Source organism: Ranitomeya variabilis, chromosome 2 (assembly GCF_051348905.1).
Source record: "Ranitomeya variabilis isolate aRanVar5 chromosome 2, aRanVar5.hap1, whole genome shotgun sequence".
In the NCBI taxonomy this organism is placed as follows: Eukaryota; Metazoa; Chordata; class Amphibia; order Anura; family Dendrobatidae; genus Ranitomeya; species Ranitomeya variabilis.
In genome coordinates this window covers 633680240-633702250 of record NC_135233.1, presented here as the reverse complement: position 1 = coordinate 633702250, position 22011 = coordinate 633680240, and the positions used below count along the sequence as shown (strand labels likewise).

At 44.9% G+C, this 22011-nt stretch overlaps 1 protein-coding gene across 1 annotated transcript in view; it reads right to left on the bottom strand.

Annotated features, from left to right (window-relative positions):
• The window catches only part of CNKSR3 (CNKSR family member 3), a 176070-nt gene that overhangs the window by 27023 nt on the left and 127036 nt on the right, over positions 1 to 22011 (bottom strand). Inside the window, exons 6-8 of the mRNA XM_077289082.1 lie at positions 16051 to 16170; positions 8245 to 8304; positions 1552 to 1620 (exon numbers count right to left, since the gene is read on the bottom strand). Of these exons, the coding sequence (XP_077145197.1) occupies positions 1552 to 1620; positions 8245 to 8304; positions 16051 to 16170 (249 nt within the window). The remainder of the gene's footprint in view (positions 1 to 1551; positions 1621 to 8244; positions 8305 to 16050; positions 16171 to 22011) is intronic.

Sequence of the window (22011 nt, the reverse complement as noted above, 5' to 3'; positions counted from 1 at the left end):
AACCTTGGAGGGGTCACAGTAGGTTTAGGCAGATTTTCCAGTTAGTCGCTTATTGTGGGAAGCTGTTGGGCATGATCGGATGATATCTTATGGAGCTTCAGGCTGAAGGTTGGGTGCCTTACCAAAAAACTTGCACGGATAGTCCAGTGCCCAGCCTGGTGCCAGAATGACAGCCATATTGTGTCTGTCTACCTATTAGTTTAGGAAGAGCAGTGGCATTTGGATACAGATGCAATGTCATTGCCAGTCTGGGAAGCCCTTGGCACCACGATGATGGAGAAACACCATTCAAATTCCTCTACAGTGTTCTGTGCAACTATTTCCTTCCATTTATCCTACACTCCTCTGTTTTTAACACTAATTTCAACCTCCAGCTGTCATCTGCATTAAATCTACTCTTATGTATTCTATTTGTTTTTGTATGTTACTACTGGCCCAAAAGGGTGTATGGTTTCATACCACATGTCAACAGGATGGTGGTAATATTTCTAGGTGTGTAATAAGTGTAACCATCCATACTTTCTGCAAAAGATTAACCGCTTTAATTATTTTTCCATACATGAATAGTACAAGTGAAAAACGCCTTTCTCTATGTGATCAACCATTCACAGGTCAGTTGGTAAAATTTGTCTTCCGTGAATACAGATTTTCAGCTCACAGAGATGAGATGCCAATTGCTGCTCATAAAGTTCTATGTAGAGGGTTGGCTTAAGCTACTTTCACACATCAGGTTTTTTGCATCAGGCACAATCCGGCGAATGTTGGAAAAAATGGATCCGGCGCAGATGGTGAAAAACTGATGCGACGGATCCGACTAGCATATCCAGATAATAGGCTAAAAAAAAAAATTTGGAGCATGCTCAGTTTAAAAAAACGGAATCTGGTGCCGGAATAAGTCATTTTCCGTATCCGACACCTTCCAGCTCCCATTCTAGCAAACAGCCAGAAGTGCCGGATCCGGCGCTTCTGGCTTTTTCGCCGGAGACAAAAAACGTTGCTATGGAAGTTTTTTCCTGAAACCGGAAACGTCAGATTTGCCGGATCCGGCGAAAACCGGACGAAACGCAATGTCATCCGGCGCAATCCAGCACTAATACAATTCTATGGGAAAAAAACGGATCCGGCTGCAACATTCGCTGGATCCGTTTTTTTTTTTTTTTTAATTTAGCCGGATTGAGCCTGACAGCGAAAACCTGTTGTGTGAAAGTAGCCTTAGAGAGCAAACCAGAGGTACAGACAGACACCCTGAGGAAACAGCACATACACTTTAAAGGGTACCTGTCACCTCAAAAAACGCTATTTGCCTGCAGATATGGGGTTAGTGTATTAGGTAAATAGCATTACAATGCATTCTGGCCACCTTAATGAAAGTTTGGTCCTGGGAGAAAATGAAGTCATTTCCTCCCAGGAGCCGCCAGGAGTGCAGAGCAAATAAAGTTATCAGTCACATCTGATTGACCCTACATCTGCAGGTAAAAAGCGTTTTCTGAAATGATAGGTTCCATTTAACTCTTACTGCAAAAAATGCTACAATAATACAACACAGCTTACCACAGTCTGGTGGCTAACTTGTATCACTTCATCACCTGCATGAATCTTTCGGGAGATATCGGCTGGTGACTGGGGAGATGGAAAAAAGACAAATCAACCAAGATGCCCAGACCTGTTTTCAGTGGAGATTGTTTTGTTACATGTAATTAAAACAGTTTGAGAGAAGATCTGTGGAACTGTGTCTATGAAGCAAGCCTGGATGATGCCATGTCTTATCATACAATGTCATAACAAAAGTTTTGTATCTTTCCATTGTTTGCCATTTTTGAGTGTTCCATTTTTCCATTTTGTGGGTAAATCATACAACAATGTGTCTGACTTTTTCAGTTCAGGTAACACCAGAGAATAGCGTGAAGGATAAAGGGAACCATCACTCTCATTTGTTTAGAGCTCTAAAGGCCCCGTCTCACATAGCGAGATCGCTAGCGAGATCGCTGCTGAGTCACTAGTTTTGTGACGCAACAGCGACCTCAGTAGCGATCTCGCTATGTGTGACACGTACCAGCGATCAGGCCCCTGCTGTGAGATCGCTGGTCGTGTCGGAATGGCCTGGACCGTTTTTTGGTCGTTGAGGTCCCGCTGACATCGCTGAATCGGTGTGTGTGACACCGATCCAGCGATGTCTTCACTGGTAACCAGGGTAAACATCGGGTTACTAAGCGCAGGGCCGCGCTTAGTAACCCGATGTTTACACCCTGGTTACCAGCGTAAATGTAAAAAAAAAAAAACAGTACATACTCACCATCTGATGTCCATCAGGTCCCTTGCCGTCCGCTTCCTGCTCTGAGTGCCGCCGTACAGTGAGAGCGCAGCACAGCAGTGACGTCACCGCTGCGCTCTGCTCTCACTGTACGGCGGCTCAGTCAGAGCAGGAAGCAGACGGCAAGGGACCTGACGGACACCGAAAGGCGAGTATGTACTGTTTGTTTTTTTTGGTAACCAGGGTAAACATCGGATTACTAAGCGCGGCCCTGCGCTTAGTAACCCTATGTTTACCCTGGTTACCCGGGTGCTGCAGGGGGACTTCGGCATCGTTGAAGACAGTTTCAACGATGCCGAAGTCGTTCCCCTGATCGTTGGTCGCTGGAGAGAGCGGTCTGTGTGACAGCTCCCCAGCGACCACACAACGACTTACCAACGATCACGGCCAGGTCGTATCGCTGGTCGTGATCGTTGGTAAATCGCTGTGAGACGGGGCCTTAAGACTCTACAGCAAATGTTTACTTCTAATTTGTCTCTGAATAGCCTTAGTAGTGAATGTTCTGCTGGTCATTGAAACTGAAGAAGTAAAACATTCTTCAAAATGGTACACGAAATTCCATAGCAACAAGTGCATAACAAAATGGTACCAGTCTCCTCATTAAGCCACGCAGTAAGATGCTAGAAAAAAAGAATCTAATAATCGGATAAAAACGCATGTGCTCTGTTGGAAGTAAATTAATTAAGCCTTTTATTCAGCTGCCTAATTAAAAATGGGATTTACCAAAAACACCTTCAGTAGACTTTGTATCTGCAAGAAAAGAGGAATACAAGCTCTCTTTCTTCACACACAACTGTGCTTTTCATAGCTGCTGGTCGTCTTGGTAAGCTGCAGACATGGGCAATGGCGACTAAGGTGGAAAACTTGTCAGCAGAGGAATGTTCCATAGGAAATAATGAATCATAAACTTGACTTGGCCCAGCAGATAAATGAAAAACTGTACATGAATGGATACATTTGACAAATTCTTGTTTTGCATACTTTACATTTCCTACAGTGTTTGAGGTTATTTTTATATAACTACTAAACTCTATAGTTGTTGTTATATGAAACATATACAATTGTATGAATATTTATTTACAGTGTCATATGATAGTTTCCCATTACAATGATGTTTGGATGGGTTCATTGACAGGTTGGTAGTAAATTGGTAATATTTCATAGAATAGGATCATAGCATCATAGAATGTTCAGTTAGAAGGTAACTCCAGGGTCATCGTGTCCAACCCCCTGATCAATATAATAATAATGCAGGATAATAACTATATAATAATTATAAAATAATAATAATTAAATAATATATTATATAATAATAATTAAATAATAATTATTAAATAATTATATAATAATGCAGGGTTCAGTAAACCATCTCAGACATGTGTCTGTCCAGCCTCTGTTTGAAGACAACCCAAAGGATTTGAAGATACATGGTACTGACCGAGTTAGATGTGGCATTAGGGGTGGCGATTGGAATCGTACGCTGGCACAGATAGAATGTCGGTGGATAACCACTCTAGATACCATGACCCCTATGGGTCTGAATGAGAAGCTAAGCTTCTCCTCGTTTTTATAAGCTCTTGGTGATATCCCTATTTGGATTTTAATTTGTGTGTGTTTCTATATTTTTTCAGTATATGTCTTATCAATTTGTGCCATCAAGTTTCTCACTCTCTGGTCCTTGAAAAGTCAAATTCGTGGTTCTGCCATTAAGAAGCGCGTTTTCCAATCAGATGCCAGAACTAATCACCCCTTGAATGCGACCTGGGAGCCTGTCAATTTACATCCCCAGTAGCTACACAGATGTATATTTCTGTATATATTTTTGTGTTTATTAAACTTATTTTTTACTTTTATTGTGTTTTTTTTTTTTTTTAATAAAAAAGATGGACTGGTTAAACTGGATATCTGTAAAGTACAATTACCTGGCGCTGTATTTATAAATGTATTTCTCTGGCACTTGCAATACTGGAACACACTCTCCTTCTTCTATGTTCTATACCGGTTTCCCTTTCTACCTTCCCTTTTCCATTATGGCATCTTCGGGCGTGTGCGCATGCCCGCTGTGTCTGGGTCCAGGACGCATCTCTCCGGCTTCCGTTCGTGACGCGGTAGGTCTTTGACGTCATGAGGGATTTCCCTCTGATCTGCCATGTCACATGAGAGGCTGGAGGAGTGGCATCCACACTTGGCCCGAGATCCAGTGCATGCGCCACTAATGGCGCCGCTTATGCCGGACACCTGGGGAGCACATTTATAAGGATCCAGAGATTTGAGACACACACAGGCACAATCCCCCGAGGAAGCCCACGCGAAACGCGCGTCGGGACTGCTAGGACACACTCTGACAGGCGACATGGGTCAGCAGGATGGTATTTGTTATCTATTAGTTCCTGGGCGGTGTAATTGACAAGTGGGCTTTTTTGGAATAGCACATACCTTTCCCGATTTTGCCTTCTGCCCTGGTATATATTTCTTGGTGTGTCAGACTCTCCATCTAACCTAACATTTGCACCTTGCCTTATGCACTATGCACTTTGTGACATTAGACAAAGCCCTTCCTGCCTGCTAGTCTGCCTATATAGATTCTCAGTGACCAGTTTTCCTTGTTTTGTATTACACAAAGGCCCTCCTTTGTGCCTTGTCTATGATAAGCTGTTTTTAAAGAAATTAATGTGACTTTTGTTTGATTTGTTTTCATTATTGATGGTCTTGATATTATTCATTAATAAAATTTATTCTTATTATTCAAAAATTTGGACATTACTCCGTGAGTCTGTGTAGGAGCTATGTATTTTGGAGTGTCTGTGATCAATTTGATCATGTCCTTGTTATAAAGGCATTGAACCTTTATTGGTATTGAACATGTATCAGTGGGTATTGTTCATAGTGTGTTTGAAGACTTCCATTGAAGGAGAACTCATTACCTCTCGTGGCTGCCTGTTCCACTCATTGATCACCCTCACTGTCAAAAAGTTTTTTCTAATATTTAATCTGTATCTTCTCCCTTTCAGTTTTATTCCATTTCTCGTGTTTCCATGTGCAAATGAGAATGATGATCCCTCTACACTGTGACATCCCTTTAGATATTTGTACATAGCTATTAAGTCTCCTCTTAGCCATTTTTTTTTTGCAAACTAAACATTCCCAGATCCTTTAACCGTTCCCCGTAGGACATTCTTTGCAGCCCGCTTACCATGCTGGTAGCTCTTCTCTGAACTTACTCCAATTTTCCAATGTTTTATTTTTTTTAAATATGGTGCCCAGAACTGGACACATTATACCAGTTGATCAGCCTTACCAAGGAGGAGTACAGGGGCGATAATTACTTCACATTTTCTAGACTCTGCTTCTCTTAATACACCCCTGGAACTGTGATTGCCTTTTTTTAATGCTGCATCACACTGTTGACTCATATGCAGACTTTAATCTATTACTATACCCAACTTTTTCTCATGTGAAGTTGCTTAGTTCTATTCCTCCAATTGTATAGATGTAATTTTCGTTTTTCTTACCCAGATGTAGAATTTTGCATTTCTCCCTGTTAAATACCATTCTATTAGTCACTGCCCATTGTTCAAGCTTACCTAGATCCTTCGGAATCCTTTCTCTGTCTTCTCTAATGTTACCTATCCCTCCTAGCTTTGTATCGTCTGCAAATCTCATTAGTTTACCTTCAGTTCCCTTATCTAGATCATTTCTAAAAATGTTAAACACTGGGACCAGGACAGAGCCTTGTGGTACCACACTTGAAGTACTCATCCAATTGGACGTGCAACCATTTAGTACCACTCTTTGAGTATGATCCCTGAGCCAGTTATAAATCCACCTAACTGTAGCCTTGTCAATCCCATACTTGGTCATTTTTTCACAGATAATCCACAAGATGATTCTATAATCAACATTCATGCTATATATGTAATTATAACTGTAGATTTTATATAATGGACCTAGAAACTTAACTTGCTTTAACGCAATATTTCTTTGACTACCGAGTTCATTCAGATACATTTATAGCTTTGACAAAGATCTTCAGTGATCGAAACGCGTCGCCCTTTTTCTCCGTTGTGCATTTGGAGAGCTATGCATCTACTGCTTTTAATGGATCAATAAAGTACCAAGTTTGAATTTTATGAATATGGAGCTGGAACAAGTTTTTTTCTTTCTTCACGTGTGACTAAGTTAATCAACGCGGCGTTCCGTGCACCCTGAGGTAGCTGTTCAGTGAGCTGGCTTCATTTGTTTGTCTAACAGCAGCAGCCCATAAAAAAACAGACAACACTCGGATGGCATCTGTGTGCTGTCTGGTTTTTTTTTCACTGACTTGACTGCCAAAACAAGCAGACATGTGAACATCCCTATATACTATACTAGGCTTGAGTTCTATCCATAAAAAACACGGATAGTACTCATATGTGGAAAATGGATGTCTGAATCCGCCCAAACAGCAAACACATTCTTGTGAAGAAGTTAAAACTAGATACAGGAAAAACTTCACAGATTATTGACATAAGACATATAGACAACAAAAACTTAAATTAGTACCTCACTGGGTAGATTCTTAACTCTTTATTTATAAAAGTACTGGGATGCACGTCTCAGTCACTGAAATCAGGTTTTTCATTCAAGTGTCATAAGCACAATGTGCAACATCCAGCCTCTTGTCAAGGAAAGGCGAGGGCCTGGACGTGAAAGGAAGAGCTCCCTGATCCCAGAGTGGTACTGTAATAAGATACCACCATAGTAACAAGTCAGATTGTCAAATTTCTCCTTGTTAAATGCTCCACCATCAACTAGGAGTTGTGCAGTGGAAACATTTAGGAACCACAGCAAATCAGTCATGACGTAGTAGACCACGTAAAGTTAGAATGGGGCCACTGATTGCTAGGGTGCATTGTACATATAGTTCACCAATAACTACAGAGCTTCAACCCTCGTCTGTTATCTAGTCTTAAACTACAAGTCTGCTGTCACTCTGTGTGATTGCAGACTCATGCATCCTCACATTGCACGCACTGCACTGCACGTTGTGAGGATTCACTGATCCGGCGATGGTGGTAATGCGACCGTAAATATGCAACATGCATATACCAGGCCACAGTCCGACTAGATGGGAGCAGTCTCGCTCAATGCAAGCGTATTGAATGAGGTCGGAAACAGTCTAGTCTCAATGTGGCGGGGAGTATGCAAATCGCAAACTTACTATCACGACTGTGGGGAGAATACCCACTGTGTGCTGTACGTGCGATATATGAGCATGCACAATTCTGCAATCAAATTTGGAAAATTACTGCAAAAAAAGCAGCACAATAACAGTATGTGAACACTGCCCAACATTTTAGAATTACACTGCAGTTAATCAGCATGTAGATTTCTAGCAGGGTAATATATGCAAAAAAAAAACCTGTTGTGCTCAGCAAGTTAATCATACATTTTATACTTTAGGCCCATACGCAGTTTTCCATTTTCATCCCTTGTCGCTGCACTGCACGTACATTTTCAGTCTACATTGTTATATGATGCTGTCTGCTTTTTTTGGTCTTATACAACGCCAAGAAATGTTGAGTGAGGATCCAAGATCAATTACAAATGTTTGAAGCAGCTTGAAAAATGCTCATAACCCCACATATGTTACGGATTTACAATGCATCATACATATTGTGTAATGTTTTTTATTCGGCTGCTATTATTCAACATTTGCCAAAGTTATCTATACTTAAAGGGAACTTGTCACGTGAAAAACGCTATTAACCGCCCCTATGACTGAACGCCGAATGCTGCCAGAGGGAATAAAGTTAACTTCCTCCTGGCAGTGGGGCTCTAAGTTCCGGCGGCGGGCAGGTTGAGGACGCTGTTAACCTGCAGAGGTTCCCTTTAATATAATGTTAACTAACTGCAAATCATTTGTAATAAATTGGGAGACAGATTTCACTTACGTTTTCTGTAGTTCCTGTAATGACATGGAGCCCGTCATATGTAGACTTGATATACATTCCCTATGGAGAGGAAAAAGGCAAATGGTGACATGTATTCTTGTGAACAAATGAAAACATTAAATTGGATTCTTCGGAGAACAGGGACTCATGACTATGGTCATGGAAACATTTGAGTAAAGGATTCTGGGCTGCAAAGATTCAGCATCTGGGCTTCATTTTAAAAGAATGTAAGTAATACTTTGTATATATAATATTTTATTTAAAAACAACCTTGGCTAACTGTGCTTTTTAAAGGCTTTATTTTCTATTTTTTAACACTATGAAAATATTAACTTTAGCAACCATTATAATCAATAAGTATCATCAATGTCCACTGAAGCCAGTTCAGTATCTGACTCTAGATCAATATAATGTAGTTGCATAAAAAACATTAACAACTAAAGAATCATATCCATACATTTACTACATACAACCTCATACACAACACCCAATCATTCCACTCCCCAAACCCATCATCCCTCCTCAAAGTATCATTAACCATCAGCTTATGCAGACATATGATAGAACTAAATATATAGCAAGTGCCGCTGGGTATACTATTAGGCAGTGTCTGCTATGCTAACCACGTATCTATCGTATAAGCACATCTCCTATGCATGTAGAAGATTTCATATAGTGGAATATTTATTGATTAATTGCAACTAATGGAGCATACAGGGAATTTCCGAAAATTTCCATGCCATTATAATTATTTATCTAGCACAGAAAAACAGGAATAGGAAAAAAAAAGAGTCTGTTGTAGGACCGATCAATAAGCTCATGTATAACACCTAGCCGACACAATGTAGAGGACAACACCCTAGGGCAGTGGTGGCGATCCTATGGCACATGTGCCAGAGGGGGCACACAGAGCCCTCCCGGTGGGCACGCACACCATCTCGTCAGCTCTAGCGCTGTCATCACTCCTCCGTCCGTTCGCCATCTCCCTCATCACTAGCACCTGGGCCACTCTTCTCAGTACGTGTGCTGTGCCATCAGGCTGTGCGCTCTCCCCTCCGGCCGTGCACCCTCCCATCAGTCTGTGCACGTGCTGAGGAGGGTGGTGGCGCTAGTGATGAAGGGGATGGCGCGCAGGCTGAGTAGAATGGCGGTGGCGCTACTGCTGAGTAGATGGTGCGCGTGCCCACAGGTAGGACTGTGATATATGAAGAGACCAGATCAGTGCTGAAACGGGCGTAGGTGGGGTTTTTTTTTATGAGTGGCCATAATACAGTATGGAGAACTATGTGAGGCCATTATACAGTATGGAGCACTATATAGGGCCATTATTCAGTATGAAGCGCCATGCGGGACCCTTATACAGTACAGTATGGAGCATCATGTGGGGCCATTATACTGTATGCAGCACTATGTGGGGCCCATTATACTGTATGGAGCACTATGTAGGGCCATTATACTGTATGGAAGGCAATGCAGGGCCCCGTTAGTGCTCTATACAGAATATGTTACCCATTACACTTTATGTAGGACTATGTGGGGCCCATTATACTGTATGGAGCACTATGTGGGGCCCATTACACTGTATGGAATACTATGTGGAGCCATTGCACTGCATGGAGGACTTTTTGTGCCCATTATACTGTTTGAAGAGTTGTGTGGGAATTACAGTTGGAGAATCATACTGTGATCGGGTCACCATTCAGGTGAATTGAGGGAGGGGGTACAGTAGGGTCATCATACTGTGCATGTGGAAAAATTCACTGTGAGGGTATCATCCTGTGTTTGGGAGCACTTTTGTTTGCATCATACTTTATCTGTTTTATTCAAGGTTTTTTTATCCTTTGTTATTACATATTTAAACTGGGCCATTGGGACATATGCTTTTTATTGTTCTTGCATAACATATTATATTATTCCACTATAATTCCAAACGTTTAATCGTCTTATTTGAAAAGGAAAAACTTTTTTTAAAATATCAAAGTTGGCCAGTGACTTTGTCCAAGCTTTTAACTTTCTGGAAGAATGTTCAGACAAGATCAAATTAAGTGCAGAAAAGAGTCCATCACCACTTCACAATGAAAACACAAATAATCCAAAGCCATCCCAAACCTCCTCAACTTTTCTAAAGTATAATAAACTCTATTTAAAAATTCTGTCTGCATTCTCTCCCTAGCACTCACTACTGAGGAATAAAATGTATCTTCCATCTCTCCCCATTCATCCACCATCAATTCTGGTATATCCCACCACCAATTTTACATACGCCTTATCATATGGCTTGACAATAAATGACTGGACAAGAGTGTGAACTTGTGTGAGAAGTGTAGGTAAAACACAGTTCCCAAAGAGCCCCTCCAATTTTGAAAAGCCCAGGGACACAGGTGCTACTTCAAACTGTGAGCACACTGTCATGGAGTTGTATGTATAGGAACTTGGCAACATGAGAAGCCCCATATCTGACTTGGAAATCCTGAGAGGTAAGCAATTCTGACCTGAGTAAATATGAAAGGCGAATTTGACACAGTACCTTGTCCAGAGGATATAAATATGGAAGGTGAGGATTAAATCAGAGAAGCACCCTAGGTGAGACTAGTGGTTTAGCTAGTCCCCTCAATATATACTGTACTGTTGCCAACACTCTAGCTACTGTCTGAAGTACTGGAGCTGATGAGGCCCGCATTACATCTATAGAGTAGACTTATTAACCACTTATAAAAACCCATCAACTGAACTCATGCTAGTGCAGTAGCGGCATTGCTCATGTCAGTAATTATCCACCAACGTATACTAACTGAGTGGCCAGATTCGAGGTCAAGGGACAATGGGATGATCTATGACACGGGGAATGACATGTCCAACAGACAATGTGACAAGGTGTACCTCTCGAATCTGGCTCGGACCACTCCTAGATCTTTGTGCACCCCCCAAACATGCCCCTGGACACCTTTTGAGTATCCATGACAGGGGAACTCAGGCTCCCTTCACTGCTCAGGGTGTTCTCTGCAGCAAAGTATCTTTCCACCAGGTTCACTAGGTCATCTGCATTCTGGGGATCCACTTGGGCAACCCAGCTTTGCACAAATTTGGGTACTGAATGGATAAATCGGTCCACTACCACCCTTTACACCATCTGTGCTGGAGAGCAGGTCTCAGGCTGCAGCTATTTTTGCACTAGGTGTAATAGGTCGAACAACTTAGACCGGGGAGGTTTGTCCTTTTGGAAGCACCAGGGGTGCACCAGTTGCGCCCAGACTGCCAAGGTTATGCACAAAGTGCCAAAATCTCCGCTTTTAGCTTGTTGTACTCCTTGGCATCCTGCAGGTAAAGGTCATAATATGACTTCTGTAGTTCCCCTATAAGCTATGATGCCAGGACCTCTGACCACTGCTCTGAGAGCAGTTTTTCTGTCTGTCACCCTCTCAATTACAGGCATGAAAGCCTTGACATCATCCTCCAGAGTCATTTTCTACAAGGCCTCCTGTACTGCTCTCCTCACATGGATACCGTCCCTTTGACTGGCAGATTGTACAGTCTCCCTGCCCCGGACAGTTTCCGCCAAGAGAGCCATTTGCTGCTCATGCTGCATTTGCTATTGCTGCTGCACCTGGAGTAACTGCTTCACAAGGTCCTCCATACTTTCTAACAGGGTTTGCAATGCTGACGCTGCCTTCATCCAGGACATACTTATTTTATCCCGCAATCACTTGTGCCTCTTGGGATTCAGTGCCCGCGTCCAAAACACAAATTGTAGGGATTTACTCGCTTTAAGACAGCTGGCATCATTCACACTGGCACCGTTTCTGGGTCAAACAGGGAGGTTATTTAAGTGCATAAACTTCCAGCAGAACTTAAAGCAAACAGCCTTCCCCAATACACTGCACCACAGTGAACGAAACTATTAGGAATCAAACCATGAAGACCCTATCCTGCCTGGTTTTCCTATACTACACTGTAATTAAGTAATGAAATACAATGATAAGAATCTAAAGACATGGGGTCCTTCCCAGGCATCAGTAATAACACTACCAGCACCTCCCTCATAGAGTCAGGTAGCTCCCCTTGCTTAAAAATTGTCTTAGACCTCAAACTATGTTTAACCAAATCACAATTAGTCTTGTACCAATCCCCAGGCAAAGCATCTGCTCTACTCAGGGGCGTACATAGAAATCATGGGGCCCCATAGCAGAAGTCATAATTGGGTCCCCTCCTTCCGCCACAAAAAAAAATATATACGGCGGATTCACAGAAGAGGATATCTGACAACTTTGCCCTAATTGAAGCCCCATAGTGTTCCCACACACTAAAATACCCCTTTCATGGCCCCCATGAAGTAAGATGCCAATAAATACCCCCAAAGTGAAATCTTCCACAGTACCCTACACACGCATGGTATGATGACCCTAAAGTACCCCAAAGTATAACACCACAGTGAACCCAAGACAGCATGATGTACCCCATAGTTATTCGCACACAGAATGATGGCCTTGACAAAGCCCTCTACACAATATGGTGGCCCCTACACAGCCCTCCATACAGTATGATGGCGTGCATACATTATAATGGTCCCCATATAGCCCCCCAGGCAGTATAATGGCCCCCACACAGCCCTCCACACAGTATAATGGCGTAGGCACAACCCTCCACACAGTATAATGGATGCCACACAACTCTGCACACAGTATAATGGACCTTGCACAACCCACCCAGCACAGGCCATAATGGACCCCACACAGCCCTCCAGAGAGTATAATTGCCCACAGCCCAACAAACAGTATAATGGCCCCCATATAGCCCTGCACATAGTATTATGGTCCCCCCAAGTAGCATGATGGCCCCCACATAGCACTCCAAATAGAATTATGGTCCCACAAAGAGCCCCGAAATACTATGAGGCCCCATCAAATAGTATGACGAACCCCCAAGTAGCTCTCCAAATAGTATGATGGCCCCACAAATAGCCCCACAAATGTGACCAACATGACTGTATAACACCACAAACGCGTTAATCGTCCGGCCGGTCATTTTACTACTGAACTATGGACTAGGTACCTGGCTTTTAGCTATGGCATGCTATGTTTTTACCCTCACTACTGGATTCATATTCTTTCACTAGTACAGAAAAGGTTTTACCCCGTGGAGCTGGATCTTCTTCCACTACCACAACTGAATGCAATCTAATATATAATTGCCTAGAATACTACTTCCTGCAATTTGTGCCAACTTCCGTGGCTTTGTCCGGAGCTAATGTCCGGAGATAATGTCCGGAGATAAGTGACGTCACCAGTGTCCTACACCCAGGCAGAGCACAGGGGCCCCAGGCAGCCTATGGGGCCCCAGGCAGAGCACAGGGGCCCCAGGCAGAGCACAGGGGCCCCAGGCAGCATATGGGGCCCCAGGCAGAGCACAGTGGTCCCAGGCAGAGCACAGGGGCCCCAGGCAGCCTATGGGGCCCCAGGCAGAGCACAGGGGCCCCAGGCAGCATATGGGCCCCAGGCAGAGCACAGTGGTCCCAGGCAGAGCACAGGGGCCCCAGGCAGCCTATGGGGCCCCAGGCAGAGCACAGGGGCCCCAGGCAGCATATGGGCCCCAGGCAGAGCACAGTGGCCCCAGGCAGCATATGGGGCCCCAGGCAGAGCACAGTGGCCCCAGGCAGAGCACAGGGGCCCCAGGCAGCATATGGGGCCCCAGGCAGAGCACATGGTCCCAGGCAGAGCACAGGGGCCCCAGGCAGCTTATGGGGCCCCAGGCAGAGCACAGTGGCCCCAGGCAGAACATGGGCCCCAGGCAGAGCACAGTGGCCCCAGGCAGAGCACAGGGGCCCCAGGCAGAACATGGGGCCCCAGGCAGAGCACAGGGGCCCCAGGCAGAGCACAGGGGCCCCAGGCAGCATATGGGGCCCCAGGCAGAGCACAGGGGCCCCAGGCAGCATATGGGGCCCCAGGCAGAGCACAGTGGCCCCAGGCAGAGCACACACCAAATCGGAGGCCGAGGGGCCCCGCCAACCAAATCGGAGGCCGAGGGGCCCCGCCAACCAAATCGGAGGCCGAGGAGCCCCGCCCACCAAATCGAAGGCCGAGCGGCCCCGCCCACCAAAGCGGAGGCCGAGGGGCCCGGCCCCGCCCACCAAAGCGGAGGCCGAGGGGCCCCGACCACCACATCGGAGGCCGAGGGGCCCCGCCCACCAAATCGGAGGCCGAGGGGCCCCGCCCACCAAATCGGAGGCCGAGGGTCCCCGCCCACCAAATCGGAGGCCGAGGGTCCCCGCCCACCAAATCGGAGGCCGAGGGGCCCCGCCCACCAAATCGGAGGCCGAGGGTCCCCGCCCACCAAATCGGAGGCCGAGGGTCTCCGCCCACCAAATCGGAGGCCGAGGGTCCCCGCCCACCAAATCGGAGGCCGAGGGTCCACACCAACCAAATCGGAGGCCGAGGGGCCCCGCCCACCAAATCGAAGGCCGAGGGGCCCCACCCACCAAAGCGGAGGCCGAGGGTCCCCGCACACCAAATCGGAGGCAGAGGGACCCCGCCCACCAAATCGGAGGCCGAGGGGCCCCGCCCACCAAAGCGGAGGCCGAGGGTCCCCGACCACCAAATCGGAGGCCGAGGGTCCCTGCCCACCAAATCGGAGGCCGAGGGTCCCCGCCCACCAAATCGGAGGCCGAGGGTCCCCGCCCACCAAATCGGAGGCCGAGAGTCCCCGCCCACCAAAGCGGAGGCCGAGGGGCCCGGACCCGCCCACCAAAGCGGAGGCCGAGGGGCCCCGCCCACCACATCGGAGGCCGAGGGGCCCAGCCCACCAAATCGGAGGCCGAGGGTCCCCACCCACCAAATCGGAGGCCGAGGGTCCCCGCCCACCAAATCGGAGGCCGAGGGTCCCTGCCCACCAAATTGGAGGCCGAGGGGCCCCGCCAACCAAATCGGAGGCCGAGGGGCCCCGCCCACCAAATCGGAGGCCGAGGGTCCCCGCCCACCAAATCGGAGGATAAGGGGCCCCGCCCACCAAATCGGAGGCCGAGGGGCCCCACCAACCAAATCGGAGGCCGAGGAGCCCCGCCCACCAAATCGAAGGCTGAGCGGCCCCGCCCACCAAAGCGGAGGCCGTGGGGCCCCGCCAACCAAATCGGAGGCCGAGGGTCCCCGCCCACCAAATTATTCTTACATTTGAATAAATAAAGTATATATGGATTCTAGACTCCCGATTCTTTAGAATCGGGCTGCCATCTAGTACAATAATAAGGATTAGTGACACAACTAAATGCAATACAATAATAAGGATTAGTGATGAGCGAATATACTCGTTACTCGAGATTTCCCGAGCACGCTCGGGTGTCCTCCGAGTATTTTTTAGTGCTCGGAGATTTAGTCTTCCTCACCTCAGCTGAATGATTTACATCTATTAGCCAGCATAAGTACATGTGGGGGTTGATGGTTGCTAGGGAAATAATCACTAAATAAATCCTTTTTGCATGCATGCTTTATCATACATACAGTATCATACACGTAATTGTAGTGTGCAATACTGGAAGTCCTGAGGCAATACCATTGAGGGACTCTGACCACATTTCCCATTTTGTTTTCTGTCAGATGTTGCAACGACCACCCTAGACCACCCTACGGTTTATCGTTTCAGCAATGCTAAGGAACAAGCAGAATTGTTGATTCCAAGGGTGGGCTCCAATAGCTATTTCACATGGTAAAACAAAATGCTTATAAGAAAAACTGTACCATTACCATTTCTGAGCATAACATTTAGAACAATTCTAAAATATTGTGATCAGATTGCATTAAAGCAATTCTATCTACTTACCAACCCTTCCCCGGGTCTTATATTAGTTAGGACGACTTCCTCCAGGCAGGCACTTTGACTTGTTAAGGGGTCTGTGGTAAATTTGTATGTTTTGTCACATATTCCATTCAGAACTTTAGACTACAAGAAAAAAGGTAAATTATTTCAGATTTCTAGTATGTCATTATCTGCTTCTCAGTGTCACTGCTTATCCAGAACATTGGGTTGGGATCAATGGCCCATGTAAAAAAAAAAGCAGTAAAGGGTTAATATTAACTTGTGTCTTTAGCAGTTCACTGCTGAACAGTTTTTCACTTCCTTGCTGCTGGGGGGGGGGGGGGGAACTCCTCCTTGAGTGACAGTTTTGGCTGAGCAGCATTGTTTTTGTGCTGAGATGCACATTCTACTATATCAGTGCTTGTTCTGAAGTCTATACTGCTAGCACTATCACCCGTGGATATTAACCCGTTAAATGCCACTATCAAACACTGACAGTGGCATTTAACATGCAATTGTGCCGGAAATCCGCCCATCAGTGACCCCGTCACATGATCGCGGGTCACCGATGGGTTGACATAACAAGCAGAGGTCTCCTGGAGACCTCTATGGTTGTCATTGCCGGCTTGCTATGAGCACCACCTGGTGGTCGGCGCTCATTGCAAGTGAATAATTATACTACATACAGGAGATCTGATCCTCGCCTGTATGTAGCAGAGCAGATCGGGTTAGGCTACTTTCACACATCAGGTTTTCAGCGTCAGCCTTAATCGGGCTAATTTTGAAAAAACAGAACAGGCGAATGTTGCCGCCGTATCCGTTTTTTCCCCATAGACTTGTATTAGTGCCGGATTGCGCCTGATTACCTTGCGTTTCGTCCGGTTTTCGCCGGATCCGGCAAATCTGCCGTTTCCGGTTTCTTTGAAAAAAGTCCATAGCAATGTTTTTGGTCTTCAGCGAAAAAGCCGGAAGCGCCGGATCGCTTCCGGTTGTTTGCTAGAATGGGAGCCGGAAGGTGCCGGATCCGGAAAATGAGGGATTCCGGCACCGAATTCCGTTTTTTTTTTTAAACTGAGCATGCTCCAATTTTTTTTTTCTTTTATCCAATAATCCAGATATGCTAGCCGGATCGGTCGAAAAAACGAATCCGTCGCGTCAGTTTTTCACAATCTGCGCCGGATCCAGTTTTTCCAACATTCGCCGGATTGTGCCTGATGCAAATAACCTGATGTGTGAAAGTAGCCTTATGGCAACTTCCAGTCTCCCATCGAGACTATTGAAGCAAGCCAAAAGTTAAAAAACAATGTTTTTAAAAATATAAAAAAAATAAAGTTCAAATCACCTCCCTTTCGCCCCATTCAAAATTAAACAATTCAAAAATAAATCAAACATACACATATTTGGTATTGTTGCGTTCAGAATCGCCCATTCTATCAATAAAAAAAGGATTAACCTGATCGTTAAACGGCGTAGTGATAAAAAAAAGTCAAAACACCAGAATTTTTTGGTCGCCGCGACATTGCATTAAAATGCAATAACAGGTCGTTAAAAGATCGTATCTGCACCAACATGGTATCATTATAAACGACAGCTCGGTGCGCAAAAAATAATCCCTCACCTGACCCGAGAACATGAAAAATGGAGACGCTACGAGTATTGGAAAATGGCACAATTTTTTGTTTTTTTTAACAAAGTTTGGAATTTTTTTTGATAAAAAAGAACCTTCACATATTTGATGTCTATGAACTCGTAATGATCTGGAGAATCATAATGGCAGGTCAGTTTTAGCATTTAGTGAACCTAGCAAAAAAGCCAAACAAAAAACAAGTGTGGGATTGCACTTTTTTTTTTTTTGCAATTTCACCGCACTTGGAAATTTTTTCCCTTTCTCCAGTACACGACATGGTAAAACCAATGGTGTTGTTCAAAAGTACAACTCGTTCCGCAAAAAACAAGCCCTCGGGCCATTTTCAACGGCAAACTCACTTATTTCTATGATGTGTAACTAATTATACCAATTTAATAACGAGATTACCCCTTAGAGCTATGAGGTGCAGAAGTCTGGTATAAATAACGGCTATTTTTATATTAGCATTGTCATTGTTGCTGAATGTCCTGACTGCGGTCTAGGTCAAGTTTGTAGGATTTAAGCTGAAGTACTGGAATCAGGACACTAAGGATAACTAAATCCAGTGTACGAGTGTGGCTCAGTGAAGAAGTACAGTATATACGGCATAGCACGGCAGCCTGTACAAATTACAATTTACCATGTAAAAAAAAAATCTTGCAGCATATTGTTTTATCAAAATTTTAACCCAGCAAAATTGTGCCTATTCATTTTTGTTCACAGAGCACAGACTGCATTTTAGGGCCATCTACTTTCTGGAAATAGACTGAATGTTACGGGATGGTATAACTTTGCAGTCAGGGAGAACAGTACAGAAATTATTAAAGTTTTCTGTGTCACATCCTTCCTCGAGCACTATTTTACAGTTGATCACATTTTTTACATGCCAAATCGGCATGCGAGAACAATTGCAGCATGCTGAGATTGGTGCCGAGACTTGGCCGAGTCTTGGCTCACTCATACCCATACAAGTCTATAGGTGCCAGTGACAGCGCACATCACTCGGATACCATCCGAGAGCGGTTAGATATACGCTGACCCCAGCAATGGAGGAGATGGAGAAATGACTTTCTCCGCCTCCTCCACAGCCGTGCTCCCATCCGCTCTGTGCAAGAGGCTCGGGGCACAGACTCATGACACTCGGCTCCGGCTCGCAGCAGAGCAGGAGCCGGGGGTCATTAGCTCTCGCATCGGATGCCATACGCTAGTGTGACCCCGGCCTAAGCCAGAAAATGGCACAAATTTGTGGTAGAAATCTGCACCTGCTAATAGCAGTCAAAGATTTGATTGTTTGACTGGAAGACATACCAAAATGTGGGAAATTTATTAACCCCTTCACGAAGCGGCCAATTTCCGTTTTTGCATTTTCGCTTTTCACTCACCTTCTTCCCAAAGCCATAACTTTTTATTTTTCTTTCCACATAGATGTATGAGGGCTTATTTTTTTTGTAGAACGAGTTGTACTCTTGAATGACACCATGCATTTTACCAAACAGTGTACTGGAAAACTGGAAAAAAAAATCCAAATGAGGAGAAATTGTAAAAAATACCCCCGCAATTCTGACATTGCTTTTTAGGAACTGTTTTTATGTGGTACACTGTGTGGTAAGAATGACATCGCAATATGATTCCGCTCATCAGTCTGATTACAGTGATACATAACAAGAAAAATCAGGAGTTAGAAAAAGGAGGGATGCAGATGGCTGCCTACTTCCTCCCTTCTTCCTCCATGAACCCATGCCTACACTCCGCCTACACTCCTTGCGTCCTGCGTTGCCCTGCGTACCTACCTTTAACATTAGGTATGCAGGCCATGTGAATGTATGCGGATGCCTCAGCATGCGCAGTTTTGACGCTGTGCCGACTGCAACAAAATGCAACATGCAGCGTCAAAATGGTGCATGCGGAGGAATCCGCATACATTTGCATGGCCTGCGTACTGTAGGGATTCACTGGCTCAGGTGCATAGGAGGAAACAGGAGGCACATTCTCTTCAGCGTTCATGTAGGTTTATTCACTCCATAAACCAGCAAGGCAGCAACAAAAAGGAAAACAGTCTGTATATCAGGCCGACATAGCATAAAAGTCCATAGAAGAGCTCTGCTCTTCTCAGGTCTGTAGGCACGCAGGCCCAGTCCTGGAGCCTTAACACACTGTGGAGGCTTTCTCCTCCACACACACAGACTCCTGTCTATAGTGTCCCGCCTGGACACAGGGATCTCTGTCCACACTCACAGATTCCCAAACACTCACAGCCATGTGCCAAACACACCTCCATTATGTAGCCTGAAACCACACCCAGGAACCTGTCACATGATTAGACATGTGGTTCTGACATCACCACAGGTCCTGAAACAAACAGATAGGCATGGTTATGCCCCTTACCCAGGGGTGAGGTATATGGGTAGCCAGACCCTCCCATCTTTCATAGCTACCCGTAACCCGGACCCAAATATACTTAAATACTTCCTTATTGCTTTATGTGCATTACAGAAAACATTCCGGGTTACATCACAGCGACAAGCCTTCTCTGTGATACACACCTCCCGTCGACTATACAACCTTTAGCCACACTACAGTACCCAATGATAAAGAGCGATACGCAGGGCAATGCAAGACGCAAGGAGAAGTAGGCGGAGCAAAGGCGGAATTTCATGGAGGAAGAAGGGAGGAAATACGCTGCCATTCGCAGCACTCCCGTACGCAAGTATGAAGCCAGCCTAACGTTTTCATTTTTCGGTTGATGGAGCTGTGTGACAGCTTATTTTTTGCAGGGTGGGACAACGTTTTTATTCATACCATTTTGGGGTGGAGATGAAGATGCAATTGCTTGTTTTTATGGTATTGCTGTGATCAAACAAACTTAATTTTTGGCGGATTTGAATTTTTCATTATTTTTATATTTTGATAGCTGGGACTCCTCTGAATGCAATGATACCACATGCTTGTATTTTTTTATTCTCTTTGTAATGGGGGAAAAGGAGGGGTGATGTGAACTTTTTTGTTTTTTTTTAATTTTTTCAATATTTTCTAAACCCTTTTTTTTTTTTTACTTGTCACTAATCTTATTAGCCCCCATAGGGGACTTGAAGCTGTGACCGTCTGATCGCTTTTGCTATATACAACAATACCACAGCATTACTGCATATAGTAGAAATCACTTTTTCCTTTAAAGCCCGGCAACGGGGAGGGTTTCAATGGAGCTCCATAATGAAAAGCACGGAGGTCCTCAACTGACCCCCGGCTGTCACTGCAACTCATCAGTGACCCACGATCAGGTGACGGGCGCACCGATGGGTGCTTCAAATGACGCGCCCCCCATGCCTGTGCGCTGTTAATGCCGCTGTCAGAGTTTCACACCAACATTTAATAGGTTATCAATCCCTGCCAGCGCTTCATGCCACTTGCAATTGTTGGAGGAAGGTCCTGGCAGTAACACACAGCCATTTCCTGCCGATTCACCCCATGAGCCCGCTCCACACACCTGCTTCTGACTTGCATGTACATGTACGGAGGATGTTGTGAAGGGGTTAAGAGACACACACATTTCAATAACACTGGTACAATTTACCCTAACAAGCTCTCATTTTTTGGCGTAGTGTGAGAAACACCAAATCTGAATTTGCCAATATGTTTTTATGATGGTTCTTTACACAGCAGATATGAAAGAAAAAAATTATATGAAACTAATATCACAATCAATTAAAAAATCCAGAGAACCTTCAAAGACAAAACTTTTTCTCTGGATACTGGCTTTTCAGTCATGAATCATTTTGCTAATTGGACTTCACTGGTGAACTTCCCATCCATCACAAGGCTATCTACAGCCAAGCGAGATGGAAATGATGACTACATGTCAGCAAAGATGAGAAGATCACCTTGTCCTGTTTCCGCAGTCAAATTAAGTCTATAAATAGAGTACATAGGAATCACGTCCACTGATCGAACCTTTGCAGAATGAATAAATCTCACTGAATGTCTTTTGTTTAATGGGGCAAAGCAAATTTGGGCATTTTTATGAATTCATTTTCTAAACAATGGTTACGCTGGAAGACAATCTGTCAGAAAAGTGCAGAGCGATGCTTTATTGTACACATGAGATGCAGCAGAGAGATGTTCCCAAATAGCTTGATCCAGGGGAAACATGAATGACATTTCTGATCACTGACAAGAGTATCAGCGTACAGGCATGAGAACCGGACAGGAATCTAGAATATATCCTATCAGTAAATAAGCAAGCCACTACTTTGCTATTGATAACCTGTTCCTTCAAGTGGAGCTACAGTTCTCAGCTTTGGCCACTAAGCAGTGTATGGAGCTGCTCGGTGCAGTGGAGCTGCGGGAGCTGTAAACAGCTG